Genomic DNA, 26293 nt, shown 5'->3' with positions numbered 1-26293 from the left:
AAAATCTAACTGAGGCTTGGAGGAGGGTTATAGGGGGAGGAGCCAGTGCACACCACCTGATCCTAAAGCTTTTATTATTGTGCCATGTCTCCTGCGGAGCCGCTAAACCCCATGGTCCTGACGGAGTCCCCAGCATCCACTTAGGACGTTAGAGAAAAGTGCTTCAAACACAGACACAGTCTCAGTTCAGATAAGGGGGCATATGTAACAGGGTCCGAGTATGCCGGAGGCAGGTTTTTGTACAAGGCAAAACCATGCCGCTTTAAAAAACCCTCAGCGTTCAGCTGGCATCCCTTATCTCCGGCAAGCTTGGACCCTATTACATATGCCCCATAATGTATGCTAAATGGAGAGCATTTTTATTGAATACAGTACTTTGCACACATGTAAAATATGCTGCAGATGGCAGTTTAAAAACTGCTTGCATGTCTAAAGCGCTTATGTAACTCCTATATATTGCTCATTTCTATTTGGTGCGATTAGACACTGCATCTTATACAGTATGTGTAGTGAAAATCTTAAATATAAAATTCATTGGTCTGTTTGTTTGTCCGGTTACACATTAGAGACAACCCCTGCACCGACTGGGATGAAACCAACGCCAGGCCTGGTTTTAGGGGCATTAGGGTCTTGGTCAGACTTCCTGTTGGTGTACGCTGGGCAGAACTCTGACCCAGGGAGCCTGTTCTGAGCCTTCCACTGGATGGATTTGAAAGAAAACTTCACAGAGTGGTAACACCGAATCTCAGAAGACATACTAGAAGGTTGAGGGCCCAGTTGAACCTCCTGTTAGTGGGCAGAAATTTAACCCAGGGAGACTGTTCTTGGCCTCCATTGCATGGATTTGGATGAAAACTTCCCACAGTGATAACACTGGGTCCCGGAAGACATACTTAAGGGTTGAAGTTCTGGCCTAACCTCCCACTGGTGTACGCTGGGCAGAACTTTGACACAGGGAGACTGTTCTGGGTCTTCCACTGGATGGATTTGGATGAAAACTTTAATGACCTGAAATAACTGACTGAAATAACCATAAATCAATTAACTAAAATAACTGAAAGAAATGGAGGTGGAAAGACAAAAAATATTGTGTACCCAAAAGCCTTAGAATATCAACATTGAGAACAGAAGGAAAACTTTAATCCCATCAAGCAATGTAAAGTGATTATAAAACTGAACAGAAAGGAAAGCTGGGGATTAGGGGTACTGGCGACAAAAACCCCACCTAATTTTATTTTTATTTTGGTAGTTACATCCAACTTATTGATAACTTAATAACTTGAAGATGTAAATCCAGACAAGGGGGCAGATGTATTAACCTGTAGAAGGTATAAGGAAGTGATAAACCAGTGATAAATGCAAGGTGATATATTAACAGTTAGGAGCTGATTGGCTGGTGCGTGTATCACCTTGCACATATCACTGGTTTAATCACTTCCTTATACCTTCTCCAGGTTAATACATCTGCCCCAAGGTACTTCGGCTACTTGTATATATGACAGCGCTTTAAAAAAGGAAGAAACAAATGTCTTCTTAAATTTGACCAGCAGGTGTCACCAAATATCTTGGTAGGAGACAGAAGTTTTACCAATAATAAAACTACTGTAGATCATCGGATAGCGTTCATTAGGTCGACATACATTGGGTAGTCCATGTTTAGTCGACATGGTCATTAGGTAGACATGTACTAGGTCGACATGGAAATAGGTCGACATGAGTTTTCACAATTTTTTTCATTTTTTTACCTTTTTCATACTTAACGATCCACGTGGACTACAATTGGGAACGGTAACCTGTGCCGAGCGCAGCGGTAGCGGACCGAGGCACCTTGCCCGAAGCATGGCAAGCGAAGCGAGCCATGCGTGGGGACACTGTGCACTAATTGGGGTTCCCCATCACTTTACGAAGAAAACGACACCAAAATCAGTAAAAAAAAAAAATCATGTCGACCTTTTCCCATGTCGACCCAATGACCAAACGTGGTTGACCCAATGTATGTCGACCTAATGCATGTCGACCTAATGAACCACTCCCAGCTCATCCTAGGAGTTTGCAATCAGAGGGACAAGTGTTGCCAACTTATGTTGTTTCATTTGGGATGGTGAAAGCTGTATTTAATATTGTGCCTTTGCTTAAACGTTTAGCTATTATTTTAGTGGAAGATGATTATCATTATTGTTTATTTATAGAGCAGTACTTATTATACACATCAAAAATTATTGCATGATTGTTGGAAATTTAGCCGCAAGGGCACAGAGTTTAATAGAATTTAATTTAATAGCCCACAACATGGAGGATGAGTCACCAACCTGACAGCAGTGTGTGATGAGTTATTAAAGCCATACATCACTGGCATTTCTATGTGTTTCCTGCATGTTTGTTGGGAAAAAAAACTGGCATTGGGAAAAACAGAAATAAAATCCAAACATTAAGCGTTGTGAAATATTACTTTGCAATTTTATGTACATACCCTGTCAAACAATGCAAACAGCTCCCTCAAAACATCAGACACTGGTAACTTAAGGTGGCTGGCAAATTCTTCAAGTCCAATTCTTCCTCCTTTTGTCATGTCAGCAATGGAAGCAAAAACCTCTAACTGGTCCTTAAAGTTATCCCATTTTAGGCTGAAACGTGCACAAAATACAGCATATATTTAGATGGTTGGTAAACATAAACTTTGTGTTATGCAGTTATCAGTCCTGCATACAGGGCCGGCCCAAGGACACATTTTTTGGTAAGCGTATAAATACTTTTGCAACCCCTTAAGTACTTGAAAAAAATGAAGGGGGCATAAATTTATGGGAAAAGCCCCCTGCACATTATGCCCACAGTTGTAGTGCCGCATCCACATTATGCCAACAGTTACAGTGCCCAATACACATTATGACACGGTTGTAATGCCCCTTACACATTAATTTATGGGAAAAGCCCAGTTGTAGTGCCCCATCCACATTATGCCAACAGTTGCAGTGCCCAATACACATTATGCCACTGTTGTAGTGCCCCTTACACATTAATTTATGGCCAATTATTACTCAATAAGCCCCATATGCAGTGCCTGACCGGGGACTCACAGAGCAGGCAGTGGTGTAGGTGTCGAAGCGCTGTGCCCAGCACTAAAGTAGTGTGAAGAATCTCAAAATAAACTAACGCTCCCAACATTTATTTCTAAAGCAATCACCTTGCCTTGTGGGACTGTCATGTATGTGTATCAGAAGCTTTGTGCAGGCACTAATGATAACAAATGCGGTGACCGGCATAAACTCAATGGGCTGAACATGTTTCCGCTTGCACACACATGAACCCGCGCATTAGTTGATCGGATACTTGCATTAGCATAAAGTAATAAATCAGATTATGGCCCTCATTCCGAGTTGTTCGCTCGCTAGCTGATTTTAGCAGCATTGCACACGCTGGGCCACTGCCCTCTGGGAGTGTATCTTAGCTTAGCAGAATAGCGAACAAAAGATTAGCAGAACTGCTAATAAATAATTATTTGCCGTTTCTGAGTAGCTCCAGACCTACTCACAGATTGCGATCAGCTCGGTCCGTTTAGTTCCTGGATTGACGTCACAAACACGCCCTGCGTTCGGCCAGCCACTCCCCAGTTTCTCCAGACACTCCCGCGTTTTTCCCTGGTACGCCTGCGTTTTTTAGCACACTCCCGGAAAATGCTCAGTTACCACCGAGAAATGCCCCTTTCCTGTTAATCACTCACCGATCAGCAGTGCGACTGAAAAGCGCCGCACGAGCAACAGCAAATCTACTAAGTTTTGTGTAAAATAACTTGGCGCATGCGTACCATGCGCATTTAGCAACAAATCGCAGCATAGCGAAAACCGGCAACGAGCGAACAACTCAGAATGACCACCCATGTCTGCTGCCTGCAACTACAGCCACTATGCGTGCAACTCAGAATCAGTCCAGTGCTCTTTGGCTCGAGAGGTTGTGCAAGTCTTTGTTAACCACTCTATAAAGTGGTTTTAAAATGGTTAAGCTTGATATACAATATTCACCTACAGTATTAAATTAGCATATACTCTTATAATTTTCACAATTCTTTATATTTGTTTATCCTTTCTCCATTGCAATCCACCACTGCTTTATTGTGTAAGGAAAGCTACCGGGACCCTCTTACAACCAAGAAAGGATTTATGGTGCTGTTGTATCGAGCAGTCTATTAACTCACTTGAGTGGAGTCTACCAGCTGCCAATAGTTCCAACTGATGTGGATTCTATAGCATGCAGTCTACCAAGTGATGTGGATTCTATAGCATGCAGTCTACCAAGTGATGTGGATTCTACAGCATGCAGTCTACCAAGTGATGTGGATTCTACAGCATGCAGTCTACCAAGTGATGTGGATTCTATAGCATGCAGTCTACCAAGTGATGTGGATTCTATAGCATGCAGTCTACCAACTGATGTGGATTCTATAGCATGCAGTCTACCAACTGATGTGGATTCTATAGCATGCAGTCTACCAAGTGATGTGGATTCTATAGCATGCAGTCTACCAAGTGATGTGGATTCTATAAAATGCAGTCTACCAACTGATGTGGATTCTATAGCATGCAGTCTACCAAGTGATGTGGATTCTATAGCATGCAGTCTACCAAGTGATGTGGATTCTATAGCATGCAGTCTACCAAGTGATGTGGATTCTATAGCATGCAGTCTACCAAGTGATGTGGATTCTATAGCATGCAGTCTACCAAGTGATGTGGATTCTATAGCATGCAGTCTACCAAGTGATGTGGATTCTATAGCATGCAGTCTACCAACTGATGTGGATTCTACAGCATGCAGTCTACCAAGTGATGTGGATTCTATAGCATGCAGTCTACCAAGTGATGTGGATTCTATAGCATGCAGTCTACCAAGTGATGTGGATTCTATAGCATGCAGTCTACCAAGTGATGTGGATTCTATAGCATGCAGTCTACCAAGTGATGTGGATTCTATAACATGCAGTCTACCAACTGATGTGGATTCTATAGCATGCAGTCTACCAAGTGATGTGGATTCTATAGCATGCAGTCTACCAAGTGATGTGGATTCTATAGCATGCAGTCTACCAAGTGATGTGGATTCTATAGCATGCAGTCTACCAAGTGATGTGGATTCTATAGCATGCAGTCTACCAAGTGATGTGGATTCTATAGCATGCAGTCTACAAAGTGATGTGGATTCTATAGCATGCAGTCTACCAAGTGATGTGGATTCTATAGCATGCAGTCTACCAACTGATGTGGATTCTATAGCATGCAGTCTACCAACTGATGTGGTTTCTATAGCATGCAGTCTACCAACTGATGTGGATTCTATAGCATGCAGTCTGCCAACTGATGTGGATTCTATAGCATGCAGTCTGCCAACTGATGTGGATTCTATAGCATGCAGTCTACCAAGTGATGTGGATTCTACAGCATGCAGTCTACCAAGTGATGTGGATTCTACAGCATGCAGTCTACCAAGTGATGTGGATTCTATAGCATGCAGTCTACCAAGTGATGTGGATTCTATAGCATGCAGTCTACCAACTGATGTGGATTCTATAGCATGCAGTCTACCAAGTGATGTGGATTCTATAGCATGCAGTCTACCAAGTGATGTGGATTCTATAAAATGCAGTCTACCAACTGATGTGGATTCTATAGCATGCAGTCTACCAAGTGATGTGGATTCTATAGCATGCAGTCTACCAAGTGATGTGGATTCTATAGCATGCAGTCTACCAAGTGATGTGGATTCTATAGCATGCAGTCTACCAAGTGATGTGGATTCTATAGCATGCAGTCTACCAAGTGATGTGGATTCTATAGCATGCAGTCTACCAAGTGATGTGGATTCTATAGCATGCAGTCTACCAACTGATGTGGATTCTACAGCATGCAGTCTACCAAGTGATGTGGATTCTATAGCATGCAGTCTACCAAGTGATGTGGATTCTATAGCATGCAGTCTACCAAGTGATGTGGATTCTATAGCATGCAGTCTACCAAGTGATGTGGATTCTACAGCATGCAGTCTACCAAGTGATGTGGATTCTACAGCATGCAGTCTACCAAGTGATGTGGATTCTATAGCATGCAGTCTACCAAGTGATGTGGATTCTATAGCATGCAGTCTACCAACTGATGTGGATTCTATAGCATGCAGTCTACCAAGTGATGTGGATTCTATAGCATGCAGTCTACCAAGTGATGTGGATTCTATAAAATGCAGTCTACCAACTGATGTGGATTCTATAGCATGCAGTCTACCAACTGATGTGGATTCTACAGCATGCAGTCTACCAAGTGATGTGGATTCTATAGCATGCAGTCTACCAAGTGATGTGGATTCTATAGCATGCAGTCTACCAAGTGATGTGGATTCTATAGCATGCAGTCTACCAACTGATGTGGATTCTACAGCATGCAGTCTACCAAGTGATGTGGATTCTATAGCATGCAGTCTACCAAGTGATGTGGATTCTATAGCATGCAGTCTACCAAGTGATGTGGATTCTATAGCATGCAGTCTACCAAGTGATGTGGATTCTATAGCATGCAGTCTACCAAGTGATGTGGATTCTACAGCATGCAGTCTACCAAGTGATGTGGATTCTACAGCATGCAGTCTACCAAGTGATGTGGATTCTATAGCATGCAGTCTACCAAGTGATGTGGATTCTATAGCATGCAGTCTACCAAGTGATGTGGATTCTATAGCATGCAGTCTACCAAGTGATGTGGATTCTATAGCATGCAGTCTACCAAGTGATGTGGATTCTATAGCATGCAGTCTACCAAGTGATGTGGATTCTATAGCATGCAGTCTACCAACTGATGTGGATTCTACAGCATGCAGTCTACCAAGTGATGTGGATTCTATAGCATGCAGTCTACCAAGTGATGTGGATTCTATAGCATGCAGTCTACCAAGTGATGTGGATTCTATAGCATGCAGTCTACCAAGTGATGTGGATTCTATAGCATGCAGTCTACCAAGTGATGTGGATTCTATAACATGCAGTCTACCAACTGATGTGGATTCTATAGCATGCAGTCTACCAAGTGATGTGGATTCTATAGCATGCAGTCTACCAAGTGATGTGGATTCTATAGCATGCAGTCTACCAAGTGATGTGGATTCTATAGCATGCAGTCTACCAAGTGATGTGGATTCTATAGCATGCAGTCTACCAAGTGATGTGGATTCTATAGCATGCAGTCTACAAAGTGATGTGGATTCTATAGCATGCAGTCTACCAAGTGATGTGGATTCTATAGCATGCAGTCTACCAACTGATGTGGATTCTATAGCATGCAGTCTACCAACTGATGTGGTTTCTATAGCATGCAGTCTACCAACTGATGTGGATTCTATAGCATGCAGTCTGCCAACTGATGTGGATTCTATAGCATGCAGTCTGCCAACTGATGTGGATTCTATAGCATGCAGTCTACCAACTGATGTGGATTCTATAGCATGCAGTCTACCAATTGATGTGGATTCTATAGCATGCAGTCTACCAACTGATGTGGATTCTATAGCATGCAGTCTACCAACTGATGTGGATTCTGTAGCATGCAGTGCCAACTGATGTGGATTCTACAGCATGCAGTCTGTCAACTGATGTGGATTCTATAGCATGCAGTCTACCAACTGATGTGGATTCTATAGCATGCAGTCTACCAACTAATGTGGATTCTGTAGCATGCAGTGCCAACTGATGTGGATTCTACAGCATGCAGTCTGTCAACTGATGTGGATTCTATAGCATGCAGTCTACCAACTGATGTGGATTCTGTAGCATGCAGTGCCAACTGATGTGGATTCTACAGCATGCAGTCTGTCAACTGATGTGGATTCTACAGCATGCAGTCTACCCACTGATGTGGATTCTGTAGCATGCAGTGCCAACTGATGTGGATTCTACAGCATGCAGTCTGCCAATGGATGTGGATTCTGTAGCGTGCAGTCCACCAACTGATGTGGATTCTGTAGCGTGCAGTCCACCAACTGATGTGGATTCTGTAGCGTGCAGTCCACCAACTGATGTGGTGCAATTACAATGTTGTTGAAGATTTTTACAAGAGTGTAATTTGGCCCAAGGGTTTTTTGGACTTAAATAAAGATCAGACTGGTGCTAATTCATTTAATGCCAGCATGCTTGGTCTGAGGAAAACCCTCCCTTGGCTCAGAGTCATCATTTCTCATCCTCAAAGATCACTTGCTGATTAACATTTGAATGCTGGTTATGATATCAATTTGACTGGTGACAAATAATATCAAGGAGTGAACAAGCATAATAAAAGTATCTCACTTTAACTTCCTGCTGATTTTTGTGAACTCCACAAGACCGGCCTCCATGGGTAAAGTCAGATCTCTAGCTGTTAACATTAGTCTGCAGTCTTCATATGTATGATCAGTGACTGGGACTCCTAGAGCTCTGCAAAACATCAATGAATAAGGTTATGCAAGACTTTCAAAATACTAAGAAAACATCACAACAGAAAATATGTAACTATTAAGGGTACATAAAAAAAAATATGAAAAATGTCATTAATGAAGCTCTGCACTTTGTTGGCTTAATTTCATGTATGAAATGTGTTTGAAATACTGTATGTAGATTTAATTCATACTGTACAGTATGTTAATAAACAGCAGCATGGCGTGCAAAATGATGACGTTGGTCAAGCTGACCTAGATGACATAATCATCACTTGAAGAATAACAACCTCCTCAATTTAGGAGCATGGCTAGTTTTCAGAAGGCCTTGGGCCTCATGTAACTCTGGTTCAGTAATTCCCTTTTCACACATGTAGCTATATCCCAGGTTTTTGCACAGGGTCGGACTGGCCCATAGGGGTACAGGGGAAACCACCAGTGGGCCCCACTGCCTGGGGGCCCTCCTCCTCCTCTAGTGATCAGGTTCCAGACTCTGCACATGAATTATACATATGTTACCTTATACTGCATAGGACTATGATGTATTCTCTGCAGTGCATAACCAATATTTATCTGGTACATAATCATGCACGCACTAGAATTATTTATATATTTGTCAAGGGGCCCAGCCCATGCACTCATTAATGGTTAGGCAATCCAATGTAATGTCTGGCCACACCCCCTCTGGAGAATGACCACACCCCTAAACATGGGCCCCTACCACTGCATTCCCCGGTGGGCCCTTCATGCCCCAGTCCGACACTGTTTTTGCATGTGAATGCACATCAACCCGGGATTTCTGCATGCATTTGTTAAGGATGCATTTTAAGGTTGTAATTTCAAGGATGCAGTTAGAACTGAAGTTTGAACAGGATCTGAACTGTGGATTACTCTTGAATCTTAAATGAAACAAGTTTCACAAACATTGCAGCTCAGGATCATTAGTGGCCTCTCCTCGCCTCTGACATGTGAAAACCAGGACCAGGCCTACAGTACTAGCTTCTGGTGGAGAACATCAGGACTGTCGCCGGGACTACCCCTAAAGATGAGCAGGGAGCTGTGGGGAAGAGCATCAAAACCAGGCTGGGCAGGGACATTTCCATCGGACATTAGTGAGCTCCCCACATTCTCATACCCGTCCATACTGCTCCCATTAGACCAGGGCATTTATAATTTCATCAAAATATGTAATCCCAATTTTCTGCCTTCCGTTGACTACCAGCAAATGTGTTTTTACCATGTGCTTTTTCTTTCTTATTCTGTTTTTTTTCTTTCTTACAGTGTACTTCTGCCCCATCGTGTGCTATACCTGTAATGTATACCTCCACTGATTGTACACCCTGTCAGCAGTAACCTGCACAGTGCACCCCAGATGGTTTCCTCGGATGGTTCCTCTGTGGACAGGAGGTACTTCACGTGGTTCTTTCCATACAAGGTACAACATACTACTACACAAGTGTCAGTTCTCCCATACAGATGTAGCCACGCTCAGTTGCATGAATGGAAGCGTTTCTGTACACTGCCTCGATGCGGCTAGGCGCTGGATCGCCTAACCGCACCAAGAGTGCCCGTCTGCAATGTAGCCAAGCTAGACGGGCGTGGCTACATCTGTACATGCCTTGGACTCACCTCCCACAGTGTAACCTTCGTAGTGCACCTAACATGGCTGCCTCATCTGGTATGCTTGGGGATGGGATGAGAAATACATGGACCTGATGGTTTTGATGGGACCCTACACGTTAGAACACTGCAATCACCCCATTTTGTGTAATTTCTTCTTGTGGTAGACTATTCCACCCAGGGTAATCCTACATAGTGTGCCCAAGACGGCTGCCTCACCTGGTACCTTGTGGGTGGAATGCACAACCCGAGGAAGCTATTACCAAAATGCCTGCACCAACCTTACATTATGCTTACTGTGCACTATAGGTTTTTTTATATGTCTGTGTGGATTGTAATTTGCTGTATTATGTGAATTGTTTTTGATGTTTGTAAAGCACCTTGAGTCCTGAGAAAGAGCGCTATATAAACAAAATTATTATTTTTATTATTGTTATTTTTATGTATGGAAGGAAACAACCGGGACTAAGTCGCCATCTTGCTAGACTCAGTAAATTCACATGCCTGAAAGCTGCACAAGTGTTTAGAGTAAATGTCCAAAACATAAATCCAGCTATAAAGGATGCAGTGTGTGGTGCTCTTTGCTGAAACATACCTGGTAATTAGTAACATAATGAGCTACAGTAATATTGAATATATTAAACCAATTCTGGCACCACATTTAATTATCAGAACAATATCTGGTGTCAAATTTAAAATATGGGAGACCTGTCAGGCCTGGAGCTTTGCTGATAATAGCAGTTTATCCTTATTGTGAAATTAGCGACATTCATATTATTCTAGAGAACTTTCTTTTTCTTATGTGGAAAAATAATATTCATTTTAGTAATACTGGGCAAACATAATTAAATATCCAAGTCCATACTTTCCCTTGGCTTCATGATTGATGAGTAGTGGGGTCTAGTGTTTGCCTGTAATAAGTTCAGAAAGTATGAATATTCAGACTGTTTCAGATCTGTATCAAGCTCTTATGCTCCAGACAGAAGGGAAAATAAAATATTTTATGCTATTTCAGTGATGGCTAACCTTGACACTCCAGCTGTTGTTGAACTACATATCCCAGCATGCCCTGCTACAGTTTTGTTATTTGGCCATGCTAAAACTGATGCAGGTCATGCTGGAATGTGTAGTTCAACAACAGCTGGAGTGTCAAGGTTAGCCATTACTGTGCTATTTGTTATCAGATTTAAGTTAGCCTTGGAGCAGTTGGCTTTCTGTACCATGTACAGTACCTGTTGGGGAGGAAAGTCTCAAGAAGGCAAAAAAAAAACATCAGGGAATGGTTATTGGGACTTTGAAATGGTTATACTGTATTTTGTGACAACCTCAAAATATAGAGTGTGTACTATAGGTGCAAAACCAACTCAAATCTTTATTTATCTTTGTGTGACAACATGTGTGACAACCATGGGCAGGGCTATACTTTTTGTTAGGGGGAGAGGGTAATTCAGCATAGCTATGCCCAATTTTGGACAGGCCCCCAGGTGCACAGTGGAAATCCCCAGTGGGCCCCCTCCACTAGAAGTCAAGTTCCACATTATGCATTGTTACTCTACAGTAGTAGGGGGTCAGTAACTTGGTGGAACAAGACCATGAATGAACTCCTCCTGCACTTTGGTTGGTTGATATTTGCAGGCAATCATACCTCTTTCACACTGCCAAAATAACCTGGGCTATTACTGGGTTGACACCCGGGTCATAGCTTGGTGTTAAAGGATGAAAAAAAACACATTTTGTTTCTCCCAGCACCCTGAATGATAGCAGTAACCAGATTTAAATCCCATACAATATCTTAGAATTCAGAGAGCTCGGTTACATATATCTGCGCAAATGTATGTGTAAGCCCCCAAGCCGCGTCAAGGCCTCTCTGTATATATATTGGGGATCCCTAGTGCTATATCTAGGTGCAAAGCGTGGCACCCAAAAAAAATCAGCATAACCCAGACAGCCCAGGCAAGGGTGTATCTAGGGGTCTGAGCACCCCTGACAAAATAAGGAACTGGCGCCCCCCACCTCCCCAACCCAGAGACACAGAGGGGGGAGTCACAGGGAGGCTGAGGTCAGGGACACTGACGGGGAATACAGGGAGGGTGCAGGTACAGTGGCAAACGCAGGATTTCTAGAGGGGGGTTTCCAAATGCAGTACACAATCTCCCACTCTGCGGAACGTTAGAGCAATTGTGGGGGTCTGGTAAAGTCCCTGGACATTAATGTATACTGTATGGAATACAGTATTAATATTTAACACTATAGATGGTCTATAGTATAGGCTGTATCACACATTTAAATAATATAAATAAATGGTCAGGAAAAAGATTAAACATACCATAATAAATAAATAAATACACAAACATAATAGAACCAGTCCTGCACTTTTTAAGCACACATTCTCCCACCTCATGGTAAGGCTCCTGTCCTTTCTTCCTGGTAGCTACTCTTTTGTCCAGTGTACTGATTGAGGATTCACACAACAAACTTGGTAGAAGAAGATGCTACCATTCGGCATGTGCAGCAGCTCTGCTCTGTCCCTTAAACTGCATTATGTGGTGGTAGCTCTAGTTATCGTATTATATACCATTGCTATTGTTTTCATACTTTGAGCCACTTGCCAAGAGGAGGGGGGGTTTCCGGGCAACCGGAACCCTTCCCCTCCCCCTCCCCCCCCCCAACGTTTGCCTATGTGGTAGGGGCAATGAGTTGGAGGGCTTACAGGGAGGCTGAGGTCAGGGATGCTAAGGGGCAATTACAGGGAGGGTGTGGGCAGAGACACTGAGGGGGAATTACAGGAGTGTGCGGGCAGGGTCACTGAGGGGGACTTACGGGGAGGGTATGGGCAGGGACACTGAGGTTGAATTACAGGAGTGTGCGGGCAGGGACACTGAGGGGGAATTACGGGGAGGGTATGGGCAGGGACACTGAGGTTGAATTACAGGAGGGTGTGGGCAGGGACAATGAGGGGGGAGTCACAGGGAGGCTGAGGTCAGGGACACTAAAGGGGAATTACAGGGAGGGTTCGGGTAGTGAAAATGAGAGGGAGGAGCTACAGGGAGGCTGAGGTCAAGGACATTGAGGGGCAATTACAGGGAGGGTGCGGGAAGGGACACAGAGTGATTTACAGGAGTGTGCGGGCAGGGACACTGAGGGGGGCGTCACAGGGGAGGCTGAGGTTAAGAACACTGAGGGAGAATTATGGGGATGGATGCAGGCAGGGGCACTGAGGGGGAATTACGGTTAGGGTGCGGGTAGGGACACAGAGGGAATTATGGGAAGCGTGCGGGCAGGGACACCGAGAGGGAATTACAGGAGTGTATGGGCAGGGTCACTGAGGCGGCAGTTATAGGGATGGTGCGGGCAGGGACACTGAGGGGGAATTAAAAGGAGGGTGCGGACAGGGACACCGAGGGGATATATGCCCACATACATATAGTTAAAAACCCCTCTCTAGGTGTGGTGGCACTACATGTCCTAGCAAATCCAGTTGACAAGGTGTGCTGGGACTTGTAGTCTCAACACAGCTGGACAGGCAGTCACTGGTCTGGATACCTCTCCATACAGAGCACTTTGTAACCTGTGATCCAGACTGCCAGGATAGACCATGCAGTGCAGCTACGGTACCGCAGAAAATGTACAGGTAAGATCATGCTGCACTGCTGACTGGTGCTGATTGTAGTGACTGGTGTTTGATGACAGACCGCGTGCAAACAATGAGAAGGGGAGCGGATGAGGAAGAGGAGGTGAGGCACTCCCCATACCTGGAAGTGCCCCGCTCCCTGGCTATATTCACCATCATTGTGACCATAGTCACAGAGAGTGTCTGATGTACTCAGTGAGAACTACCAGGTCATTCTAGCCCCTGGCGCAGGTGGCACTGCTGGGCGGCGCCCCTTCCTTGGCCAGCGCCCCTGGCAAGTGCCATCCTGGCCAATAGGAAGATACACCCCTGAGCCCAGGGCAGCATACCAGTGAAAAAACTATAATGTTAATAGATTAATGTTTAAGAAGCCAAAGCTATAGAGAAAGTGATACAAAAATCAGATGCAATTAAAATAAGAAATAGTGTTAAAGAAATTAGTATGTGATAAGTGTTAATGTAAGGGTATGCCACACTAAAGCCATCCAGCTCCGCCAATCTAGGGGCACCACATCCCACACCTCCACAACCCCAATCTGGGTCTATGTTTAACCAGCAAGGAGCCATATGATAATGGCTCCCTGCTACAATATATCTAAGCTAAGAGCTACCCACCTTGGAGCAACCCCATAATGCTCCATCTGGCAAGTCAGGACCTGCATCTCCTCCTAATGCAAGCTCCTCTCTGCCTCTCACAACAAGCAAATATAGTGGTGGATAGTCAATTAGCCTTGTGATATCATTCAGGTGCTTTCAAAGAGAGGGGTATTTCTAAGCAAGAACAAAAAAAACACATTTTGTTTCCCTCAGCACCCTAAATGATAGCAGTGTTAAAGGGTCCCTGAAAAATAAACCGGGTATCCAACCCAAGTAGTGACCAGGGTTGGATGAAGGAAGGACCTGGGTAATGAAGCAGTGTAAACAGATGACATTTACAGCATAGAGAGAGCCGGATCCCCGGTGTCTGTAGTTGTCCCAGGAATAACTGGATTAGTTCCAAATCCTAGGTTGGACTCAGGATTTTGGTGTGAAAGTAGTATTAGCAGTGTAAACCTTGTATTATTCAGTGCCATCCACCAATCAGTGTGCCATGGCAGATGATGCTGTGCAGATACTCTGATTATAGTAAACATAAATGGAGCAGCATGGTAAAATTCTTTATCTTTTTCTCGCCTCTCAGACACGTCTGTATATGTAGCTGCAGGTAAATGCCCCTCCCTGGATCCTCTACAGCACAGGTTCTCAAACTTGGTCCTCAGGACCCCACATGGTTCATGTTTTGCAGGTCACCTGTAGATTTTTAAAATGTGACAGTTGGTGATACACAGTGCGCCTGCTGGGTGACATGGAAAACGTGACCTGTGTGGGGTCCTGAGGACCGAGTTTGAGAACCACTGCTCTACAGGATACACACAATTTACCATCTGTCTGATAAACTTAGAAATGAACTTTGTTAAATCAATGTACTATGTTATTTCTGGTACATACTGTGCCATGATATTTCGAACATTGTTTGCATAAAGAAAATAATCTTTCTTCTCATCTTCCGAAGGATCATAAACAGGGAGAAACTAGAGGGAAAAAGAAATCTAAATTAAGTTACAGGGATGACATCCGTGTTCTAGACAGCAAAACGGCACACATTGCAATTTTTCCATATTAAGGGCCTGATTCACAGTTGTATGTTGATGCAGCTGCAGATACAATTTTGTGGGGCTCAGAGGATGTGCGAAAATATGTTAATGTTACAGCCGCCAGAATTTGTATAGAGACATCCACCGGAGCCTACCCAGCTGCCTGCAATTGGATACACATTCACAGCATCGATGCAGATCTAGGAAACATCGACTCTGAGTGAGTTTATGGTCATTCAGAATGATTGCTGCATCTGAGAACGGCGGAAACGTGTTTCCAGCAAACAAGATGGTCAGTTGCCGACTCCCCGAAAATGATACCGACATGCCTGAATTTTTGTCGTCACTGCCTGTTACCTCCAAAAAACATGTGTTCCCTGTCAATCACATGCGGATGGAGCCTCACTGCGACTGCAATCACAACACATGCACAGTACACCGATAACGGCTCAACTGCATGAACATTGGAATAGTGAACAACTATGAATCAGGCCCTGAGGCAACTACTGTAGCATTTTCTTACCTCTACTTCCACATTGGTGCAGACTTGACACACGGTCATAAATAGGAGCTTTGCACTAAAAATGATAAATAAAACTGAAAAATCTGAAATGTGTATTTCCAAACATGTTGCCTTTCTATTATATTTACATACTTTATTAAGTTTATTGACTAACTGTTGTTTGGTTTTAAACTAGACTAAAGGGCTCTACACATTGGCCGAGGTGCCCGACAGACGATATGGCCGACGGACGACCTGGCGAAGGTGGGGTGATGGGGGGAGTGAAGTTTCACGTCACCTGACCCCATAGCCCTGCATGCTAATATGGACGAGATTGTCCATATTGGCTTGCGTGTATAAACGAGCCGGTACCAATGATGAACAAGCGCGGGGCCGCACATCGTTCATTGTTGGTGCCTACACATATATATAAGCTATCGCATTCATTAATGAATGAGATCATTCATATCGCTCAGTGTAATCGGCAAGTGTATAGGGCCCTTAAGAAGAATTTACTGGAGTTTCATATAAATATATGCAAATGTGAAGTAACATTTTGTAAAGAAAGTAAATTATTATTGTATTAAAACAAAAAATGTCATCACAATTATAACATGACTGGTACAGTACCATCTTGGAAGAATTTAATTAGTCAAATCAATATACACATATTAAGTCAATGTGTAATATTTGCCAACATTTTATAATAGTCCAATTGTAAAGTGCAACAGAATTTTCTGCACTATATAAGAAAATGGTAAATAAATAATAAAGAAAATATCCAGTATGGCAATATTTCTCATTCCAGATTTACAGATCTTTATTTTGATCAGAAAATAGGTTTGTGAAAGAATTGCATCCAACACACAGAAAGAGAACAATTTTACAGCGTAGTTTATCAACAGAAATTAGGACAGATGGAAAATATGTTATCACAATTTTTTGTGTTATTTAAGGTGTCATCCACTAGTGTCAGAGCACGGAGTTGTATTTAGGACCTCATTCAGTAAGGATTGCAAAATTTGCAAATTGCAATCCAGCCAATTATCGCACGATGGCACAACATTCACATGTGAGTAAAAATAGCAACAGAAATTGCGTACACATCGTGATCGCAATGTAGCCGCTGTTTGACTGACAGGAAGCTGGCATTTCTGGGCGAAAAACCTGCCGTTTTCTGGGTGTGTCTGAAAAAACGCAGGCATGCCCAGGTGTATTTAAGGAGGGCATCTAATGTCAGCGATGACAAGTTCCAGCCTCTTGTGTCACAAGAATTGTGGATGACCTTGCCTGGCGCAGTTAGGAAAAATCTTCGATATTCCAGGAATTGTGTATGGTTTTGCGATCAGCCCGCATGTTGCGACACATTTGCAATGGGCATTTTTTTCTCTATTTCTGGGCGGTAAATATTTGATCGAGGCAAATGCTTTTTGGCTAAAATTGCAATCCTTGCTGAATAAGGTCCTTAAGGCCGGTACCCACTGGAGAGGTGTGCTAAGCAGTGGCGCACCCAGGGGGGGGTTTCCGAGTACCCAGAAACCCCCCTCCACTAAAAAAAAAAAATTTTTTTTTTTTTTTTTTTTTTATTAGCTGCATGAGTATTATTAATGACTGTCTAGCGTCCTCTGCAGCCTGCTGTCTTCCTGGTGGCACTTGCAAGTGCAATAAAAGTTTACTTTATTTTAATTATAGTACATATATATCCATGTGCCTACATATATACACATGTATATACATACATACATACATACATACATACATATAAACACACACACACACACATATGATATATATACATGTGTATATATATGTGTACTGTATGTGTGTGTGTATATATATATATATATATATATATATATATACGTATGCATGTTTAATATGCTATGTATATGTGTATATGGGTTCACTACGATCTCCCGGCGGCCGGCCTCCCGGCGACCAGCATACCGGCGCCGGGAGGCCGGCCGCCGGCTTACCAACAGTGTGGCGAGAGCAAATGAGCCCCTTGCGTGCTCGCTGCGCTCGGCACGCTACGCGCGCCACACTATTCTATTCTCCCTCCAGGGGGTCGTGGACCCCCACGAGGGAGAATAAATGTCGGTATGCCGGCGGTCAGGCTCCCGGCGCCGGTATGCTGGTCGCCAGGAGCCCGACCGCCGGCATACTGAAGACCACCCGTGTATATGTATGTGTGTGTGTATGTGTATATATATATATATATATATATATATATATGTGTGTGTAGATATATGTATATATATATGTAGAAGAGTCAGAACAAACAAATGTCCAAGACAGGACATGGCACTCCAGGACTTTAGTATAAATAATTTTAATGCATCCACTTAATCAACGACCTGCATCACTCCAACAGCCAGTGGTGCAGTGTAAACTGTGGCATAATGGCACAAGCATATATATGTGTAGAGATATATATATATATATATATATATATATATATATGCACACACACACATACACACACACACACACACACACACACACACAGACATACTAGTTTTACGGACCCAGCATATACTGGGTCACCTCAGTCCCCACCCCCGTGATTGGCTCCGCCCAGTTCTGGAAACCCCCCCAGCGATCTGTCACAGACCGCTCAGCACACATCTCTCCCCCCACTCAGCACAGCGCGATGTGTGCTGAATGAGGTAGGGGAGGATGGGAGGAAGGGGGACCTCATTTCACCCAGCGGGTGAAATGAGCGAAGTACTAGATTGTGCCTGCATGCAGGCCAATCTAGCACTGGCGATAAAGACGCGCCGGGCTGCGCATTGCTAACGCGCGTGGGCATACACACGAAAGATCCATGCTTGACTTCTAAGCAATCTAGTCAGATGGCTTAGATTTTAAGCACGGATCTCTCCGTGTGTACCCCCCAATAGTCTTCAGCTCCTGCTTATTCAGGATGATCTCACTTAATTAGCCTGTAAGATAATTACAATGTTTACAACAGCACAGAATATTTAAAAAAATGTGCTGATCTGTGGAAGCAAGAAGTTTAGATTGTGGAATACTTCCAAGTATGGGTGTAGCAAGGGTGGCTCCGGTGGAATGCGAGCCCCATGCGCCGGAAAAGTCAGAGGATGCACTGCCGCCTGCTCACCCCCTCCTTCTGCCCGCTATACCACAGGCCACTGTACAGGCAGCCGCAAAACAGGAGGAATAGGGGGTGCACACTGACTCGGACTTGAAGACTAGGGGCCAAATGTAATAGAGTGAGAGTTTCAGAAAGTGAGAGATTTGGTAAGGTTTTTCAGTTTTTTGTAAAGTGGCAATCATTTACACTGCAAAACCAGGTTGATCTTGCTGTGTAAATGATTGCCGCTTTAATAAAAGCTGCAAAACCTTACCAAATCTCTCACTTTGTGAAACTCTCACTCTATTACATTTGGCCCTAGGTAGGGAACAGGACAGGCCAGAGGCGACAACAGGAGACACTGACAGCCAGCACATGCCGGAGCTCTGCCCGCCCTCTTTATAAGTTTCACTGTCTGCTTATAGCTGTGCAGCAGGGTTACTTCTGTCCTGCTACATCACTCTCTGCCCCAGCTGCTGCAGCACCTCTTTCTGCCTCAGCTGCTGCAGCACCTTTCTTTGTACCAGGTACTGCAGCTATATTAAAAATATATATGATTCTTTGATAAAGCCCCTGTGGGAGGAGCGAAACGAGTCAGAAGCTTTACGTTTGGACCCCTGCTGGAATTGGACCCGTACTTTTCATCAGCTACATATTTCATTTGCTGTTTGAAATATTATCGGGAGGAGAGAAGCCGCTCATCGTGCCCGCAAACGGCACGTAGAGGTGTGGACTCGTGGAGCATTAAAGTCGAGCAGGACGAGTTACAGCAGGTGCCAGCGCAGGTGCCGGTTTCCCCGTAGCCAGCGATCATCTTGGCAAACGTCGGGACTTCTCCCTGCTGACAACATTTGCTCAAACCTCACGTAAGATTCCATTTAGAGCGGCTCTCACACAGTATATTGTGCTGCGCTGGATGGTCATTTTCAAAGGAACTGTGATACAAAGTGACTATTCATGGATAATAAACTAATTTACGGGTTCCACTAGCAGCTACATTTGATTTATATTTGACTTTCATATACGGATTTAGTCATTTGCCTATAGAGTTAGTTCATACACTTCTGTGCACAGAATATGCTCAAGTCCACCTCCTTATAGTGGAAAATATATATACTTATTATTTTAGATTCAAAGATTTTCAAAGTATTAAGACCGGTCTTGTTTTATAATCTGTGATTATTCATGTATTAATAAATAATTTTAATTTAATATAGGAGTTGGTATTATTGTCAGCCATATCATATATATTTTTAATATAGCGCAAGAGAGTAAAAGTTGGAGTTCTGTGGTTGATTGCATCTGGGTGGTCCAGTGCAATGAGATTGACTTGCTAACCCCAGGTCATAAACCCTCCTGCGGCTGATTTGTATTGACATCATCCAAAAGGAATTTTTTAAATTATATGTTATTAGCGCCTGATAAAAAGGTTTTTTCCAGGTACTGCAGCACCTCTCTCTGTGCCAGCTGCTGGAGCACTTCTTTCTGCCCTAGCTACTGCAGCACCTTTCTCTGCCTGGCTGCTGCAGCACCTCTCATTGCCCCGGCTGGTACAGCACCCCTCTCTGCCACAGCTGCTACAGCACCTCTCTCTACATTGATGCTGCAGCACCTCTCTCTGCCCCAGCGGGTGCTGCAGCATCTCTCTCTGCATTAGAAGCTGCAGAGTTACTTGTATAAGTGGCTCTACTGTGGCATAACCTCCCTTATATTTTTATTGCGTGCCTTCGCTCACTGTTCCTGTTTTAAACATGAGGGGCACCCAAAGGAAACTTTCACCCTGAGCTCCGCAAGGTCTAGAACCGCCCTGTCACCAATTAAGGATTTTTTAAAAAAAATTCTTTTCAAATGTAACATGCCCCCAATTCAGTACAGGGGAGGAGGCGCCAAAACATACCCTTGCTCCGGGCACCATGGCACCTAGATACACCTCTGCTTCCAAGTAATCGTTATTTTGGCAGGAATACCCCAATTTGTAGATTTCAAAATGGTGTGACTTGCTGATATGGGTGTGGCTTGGATTTATTATGGGACAGACTTTTTGGAATCCCAATTTTGCTTTTGGGGTTTTGATAATGTGAGATAAATGTGAAACAGAATGTATGAAAGGCAAACATTAAAAGCACACTTAGCACACTCTATTTATTAATAAAGGTGATTGGGCCATGCTAATTATCATTCCTTATTACACCCTATCGACGCTATAGGAACTTTGTTTTATGTTTAGTAGTTACAATATTTACCAATGACCAGGGGTGTTTTAAGAGAGGAGGAGACCCCTGTGCAGCCTCAGTTGTGGGTCCCCTCCTCTCCGGCAGCTAGAAGACTCTGTCTTAAAGCCAGAGCCTACTGCGCATGTGCAGGTCTCTAGGAACATGGCGCCCGCGCCTTGTTCCCGGGGACACCTCCAGTGCGCATGCGCAAATCCCTCAGAAATGGCCGCCGGAGGGTTAAGTATACTCTATGGGTGCAGTGTGTGCGGTGTGGACCCCACAGACCCACGGGCCCATGTGCACCACACACTGCACCCATTATAGAAACGTCTATGCCAATAAGTCTTCTAGAAAAGGCTGTTCCCACGAAGAGCTTTATAGTGAAGTGAGAAGTGATATAAGTGATATAAATTGCTATCACTGCAATTTCTGGCACTGTGCATGGGCGGCCATAAAGTCACACATGGACAGCACTTTTTCTTGAAACAAGTCCAATTGCTAGCAAAGAAACCTCTTTTTTCACCAGCAATAGTAATGATTGGACTCTCTAAATATAGATATACTATTATTTTACACCCATCCTGCACTTGGTCCTGGGGTGAATATGGCCCTTCTGTCACCTGGGGCAAAAACTCATCACACTCACACCATCCTCATCCCAGCAGATGACCACCACATTATACAGAGCATCAATGATCACCATATACTACAGACATCATTAGTGACCACCATATACTACACACAGCATTAGTGACTGCCATATACTACACACAGCATTAGTGACTGCCATATACTACAGACAGCATTAGAAACTGCCACATACTACAGACAGCATCAGTGACCACTATATACTAGACAGCATTAGTGACCTTCATATAGTATAGACAGCATTAGCATTATTAGCCATATAATACATACAGCATTTGTGACAACAATATACTACAATCAGCATTTGTGACCACTATATAAGACAGAGAGCATCAGTGACCACCATACAGTATAATACCCACAGCATTAGTGACCACCATAAACTACAGACAGCATTAGTGACCTCTATATAGTACAGAGTCCATTAAACTACTAATTACTAAACTATACCCAACCATCCCCCATACCATAACTTACCTCTTCTGCTGTGTCTGTCCCTTTCCTGTTGCACCCATACAGCACTGCCCAGGAAGCAGCCTCTGTAAGACAGATCCTGCAGAGGCTGTCACTGTCAGTGAGAAGGCAGGACAATGCACATACAGGCAGGGGAGTCAGAGGCTGTGCAGCCTATTGCTGCAGAACACGGCCCCTGGAAAGGGATAGATGTAGGCCGACCACCCCCTCTGCTCTCTGGCATTGCAAGTGAAGTAGATGCAACTTCTGATCCCCTGCTAATAGCCCTTGTTCTTCAAACCCCCCCCCCCCCCTTCCTTAGCTGTGCCCTTTTATGGGTTGCTAGCAATACTGCCGGAATGTTTCTTCCCCATTCCCATCTCTGTCAGATATCTCCCTCTGCTCTTTCCACCATAACCCTGTGTTCTCTCTCTTTTTCTATGTCCGCATCTGCCCTATTCTCTCTTTTTCTCCTCGTCTCCCACTTTTCTCTCTCCCTTCCCCCCCCCTCTCTTTCCCATCTTTGCCCTGTCTCTCTACTTGTCATCTCCTCTCTTTAACCCCCAACCCCTGATCCATATCAAGTCCTTCTTCTTCCAGTCCTTTCTGTTTGGGCTTTGTCTTTGTCTGGCAGCCAGTGAGAGCTGCGAGAGGAGGAGCTAGCCTCTCTACAACTATCTACTGAGACTGTGCTAGACGGACAATAGCAGCATTGATACCTGTCACTTTCAGGTACACTATTGGCTATTTATTTCTTGGTTTCAATTGTTATTTTATAGACCTGAAATAAGTTATGGGTAAGGTCACAGAGACACATGGCCTCCCTGCGGATTATCCCAGTGTTCCAGATTATCAGGCACAATTCCAACAATTTACATACAGGTATTAGTCAAAATGATCAGAGTGGCCAATAAATAAAGCAAATGGATGTGTCCCCATACTGTGCTGCTGCAGGAGGCTGCGTACGGTGGCGTTGCCACAATGCGTATGCACAGCCTCCACAGCCATCTGTCCCCCATTGCGTGTGTATGACTATTTGCATGCTCCCGCTCACCGCCGCAGACTGCAAGCATATATGTAACAGGTAGCACAGGCTCCCGCTATCCCCAATATACTGGCTCCCTCTATGGATGGGCAGCGTGAGCACCGCTGCTCGCTACTGATACGCTATGCAATGAGGAAACATCTTTATGTTACTTTTTCACCTGTATTTTGGCTTTTATCTGGAAAATCTACAATCAGTTGAAATTGGCGCTCTGCTAGAACGGTTATTCTGCCACTTATTCATGTCAGAAAGCAGTGCACTAGGAAGACCAGATGAGATCTCCTTGTAACCATTATCTTATTTATTGAAGCTTTAAGGAAGCAGACTGGTGAAAAGGAGTTTTAACAATCATTTCCCATGAATATTCAGTGATCCTAAGCTGCAAAATCCCTTTGATAGTCCTTATATCTGACTAATGCAGTTTAGTAAACATGATAGTTATTGGGAACTCTGGGCCACTCAATGGAGAATATGTAATGCCAGCATTTATTGTATTGACATGGCTCATTAGTTAGCAGGGTGGTAATGCAGTCGCCAGCCACAGTGTTGGCGTTTAGCTAGAGGACAAATTTTCCTGAAAAATAAGTTTATAGCTTTACTGTAAAAAGGGTCTGGGATGTTCCCGGTCTTGCTTTAAGGGGGACACTACTATTTATTTATAAATATATTGAGATTTCATGTATAATGTACATACATTAGTAGACCTGAAATAATAGGAAACAAAGGGGCTAATTCAGAATGGATCTCTGCAGCGGCAGCGATCGCAGTCTGAATCTTTTTGTGGAGTGCACACCCCAGGAGCCCAGTGAGATGCTATGAGCATCTCTGGGCTGCGATCACCTCTGCCTGATTGACAGGCAGAGGCGGTCGCATGGCAGGAGGGAGCGTGCCAACTGCATTAGAACACTGTTGGCAAGGGGCGTGGTCCAGACAACGGAGGTATGTCCGGGCCATTGGGTGGGCGGCCCGCTGGCAGGGAGCTACGCCTCAGGTACAAAGGTATTGCTGCTGTGCGATGCTTTTTGTACCTGTGCAGGGGGTGGGGGACAGAGCCACATAAGCGAGGTGGACTAGCCCTGTGCTGGGCGTCCCCCGCATGTCGGAGTAACTGATTGTAGATGTGCTAAATTTATCACATCTACGATCAACTCTGAATTACCCCCAAAGGCCAGACAGATCTGATTTGTGTGGGTTTTGCATTTTTCTTATCAAATGTTTAGCTCAATGAAGTTGAGTAACCAGAACTTCCTGACAAAGAGATAGTGTACTTAAAAGAGGTGCAAAATAAAGAACATGCATAGACTGTAAAAGCAAAACCTTTATGCAGACTGGAATTCAGCCCTTTCTGACTGCCCTGCAAGAAAGAAAGGTTTTCATCTGGGACAAATTTCATTGGAATATTCAAGTTTAATTCTATAAACTGCCAGGAGGCTAACTTGTATACAGTAATTCCAAGAATGTAGTTACTGTACTGTATATCCTTTTATAATATTTTATTGTAAACAATGAGTTCCCAATAGAAAAAAACGTTAATTTCCTTAAATAACAAAGCACTTTTCCTTAAATTTTCTTTTCCATTTGTTATACTGAGATCCTTGTTATATAGGCTTTTCTATACTTTGCATGGGGAAGCTATCGCCGGTGAGGCAAGGTTTATCAACAATTAATAAATAGAACTCATAGTATCAACTACAAGCATTGCAAGGAGATGCATATTATTTAAAAAATGATACCCTACAATATGTGCTTTTTGCACATACATACAAGTTTAGCCATACTGTACCTTCCAACTGCCCATTTCTGCGTGCGATAAATGTGGGGGGTTTCGTGATTTTTGGAGGTGCTATCCAATTAGGCACCATTTTTTCTATTTTTGGGCAAAAACACATAGAATCCGCAAAAAATTGTGGACCTATGTGTTTTCATAGGAAAAATAAGCCTGCTTATCGGAGAAACAAAATCCCCGGTAAGTGCCAGCATCGAGGCCAAATGAATAGCACTTCTTACATCCATAAAACATTACTGTAGTGAGTGCAGAATTCCTTATAATTCCAATTATTTCCTAATAAGCACTAAAGTGATTAAATCAGTACTTAATGAAAATGTAAACAAGCATTTATGCATATATTCACAGGCACTGGAACAGGGGGTGTGAGGAGGCAGCTCGCCCCCTTGTCCCACATATTTGAGAGGTGCCATTTGAGAAGTACTGGATCATGGGGTGCAGTATGGCCGCCATCTCCAGTTAATGCGGCATACCTCCCGACTGACCCGATTTTTGTGGGACAGTCCCGTTTTTTGAGGACTGTCCCACCCGCAGGCCGCAGTGTCTCCCGGTGGAGGGGGGGGGGGGGCAGCGGAAAATAGACACTGTGCGCATGCACAGCGTCTATTCAGTGGAGACAGACGGAGAAAGAGCATGCCAGCAGCTCACAGAACGCTGGGCATGCCCCCTCACTGACAAAAACAGGGCGTGGCTAGCAATCGTGGCACTGCCACGAAGCCACATCCCTTTTTCATAGGCCACGCTCCCTTTCCATCTGTTTCAAATGTTGGAAGGTATGATACGGGCAGTGTCAGGATGGAGATAATACCCTTTTCAGTTGTTCTACCTCCTCCCTCCCCACAGCCCTTTACCACCTGGCTCCAGGGACCTACTCCCCCCTGCAGCCAGCTCCAGCACGTACAGTGTGTGGCTAGTTACTGAGGGGAATCACCTGAAAAATCGTGATACCCTTAAAGTGTAAGTAACCCCTGAAAGTGTTATGGGGTTCCATTTTCTCTGTTTCCTATTGCAATAGTAATGGCGTTAGCCATTGTAGCCAATGGGCTATATATCGCACAATTTAATGGGAGAGGGATTGTCCAGATCTCTCCATGCTAATAACCACTGGTGTATCCGCTGTCTAATGACTACACACGAACAGTAGGTCTGCAGCATAAAGTGATTGCTTGGATATGGATGTGATTTTTAATACATCTGGGTGGAAATGTATTGCCTGAACAGGGGA

General features: G+C 43.9%; 1 protein-coding gene across 1 annotated transcript in view; it reads right to left on the bottom strand.

Annotated features, from left to right (window-relative positions):
* The window catches only part of LPCAT2 (lysophosphatidylcholine acyltransferase 2), a 218370-nt gene that overhangs the window by 105950 nt on the left and 86127 nt on the right, over positions 1–26293 (bottom strand). Inside the window, exons 9-12 of the mRNA XM_063945284.1 lie at positions 15848–15902; positions 15179–15261; positions 8315–8440; positions 2471–2624 (exon numbers count right to left, since the gene is read on the bottom strand). Coding sequence (XP_063801354.1) covers positions 2471–2624; positions 8315–8440; positions 15179–15261; positions 15848–15902 — 418 coding nt within the window. The remainder of the gene's footprint in view (positions 1–2470; positions 2625–8314; positions 8441–15178; positions 15262–15847; positions 15903–26293) is intronic.

Source organism: Pseudophryne corroboree, chromosome 11 (assembly GCF_028390025.1).
Source record: "Pseudophryne corroboree isolate aPseCor3 chromosome 11, aPseCor3.hap2, whole genome shotgun sequence".
In the NCBI taxonomy this organism is placed as follows: Eukaryota; Metazoa; Chordata; class Amphibia; order Anura; family Myobatrachidae; genus Pseudophryne; species Pseudophryne corroboree.
The sequence above is the reverse complement of the archived record's forward strand: the minus strand, read 5'-3'. Positions and strand labels throughout refer to the sequence as shown.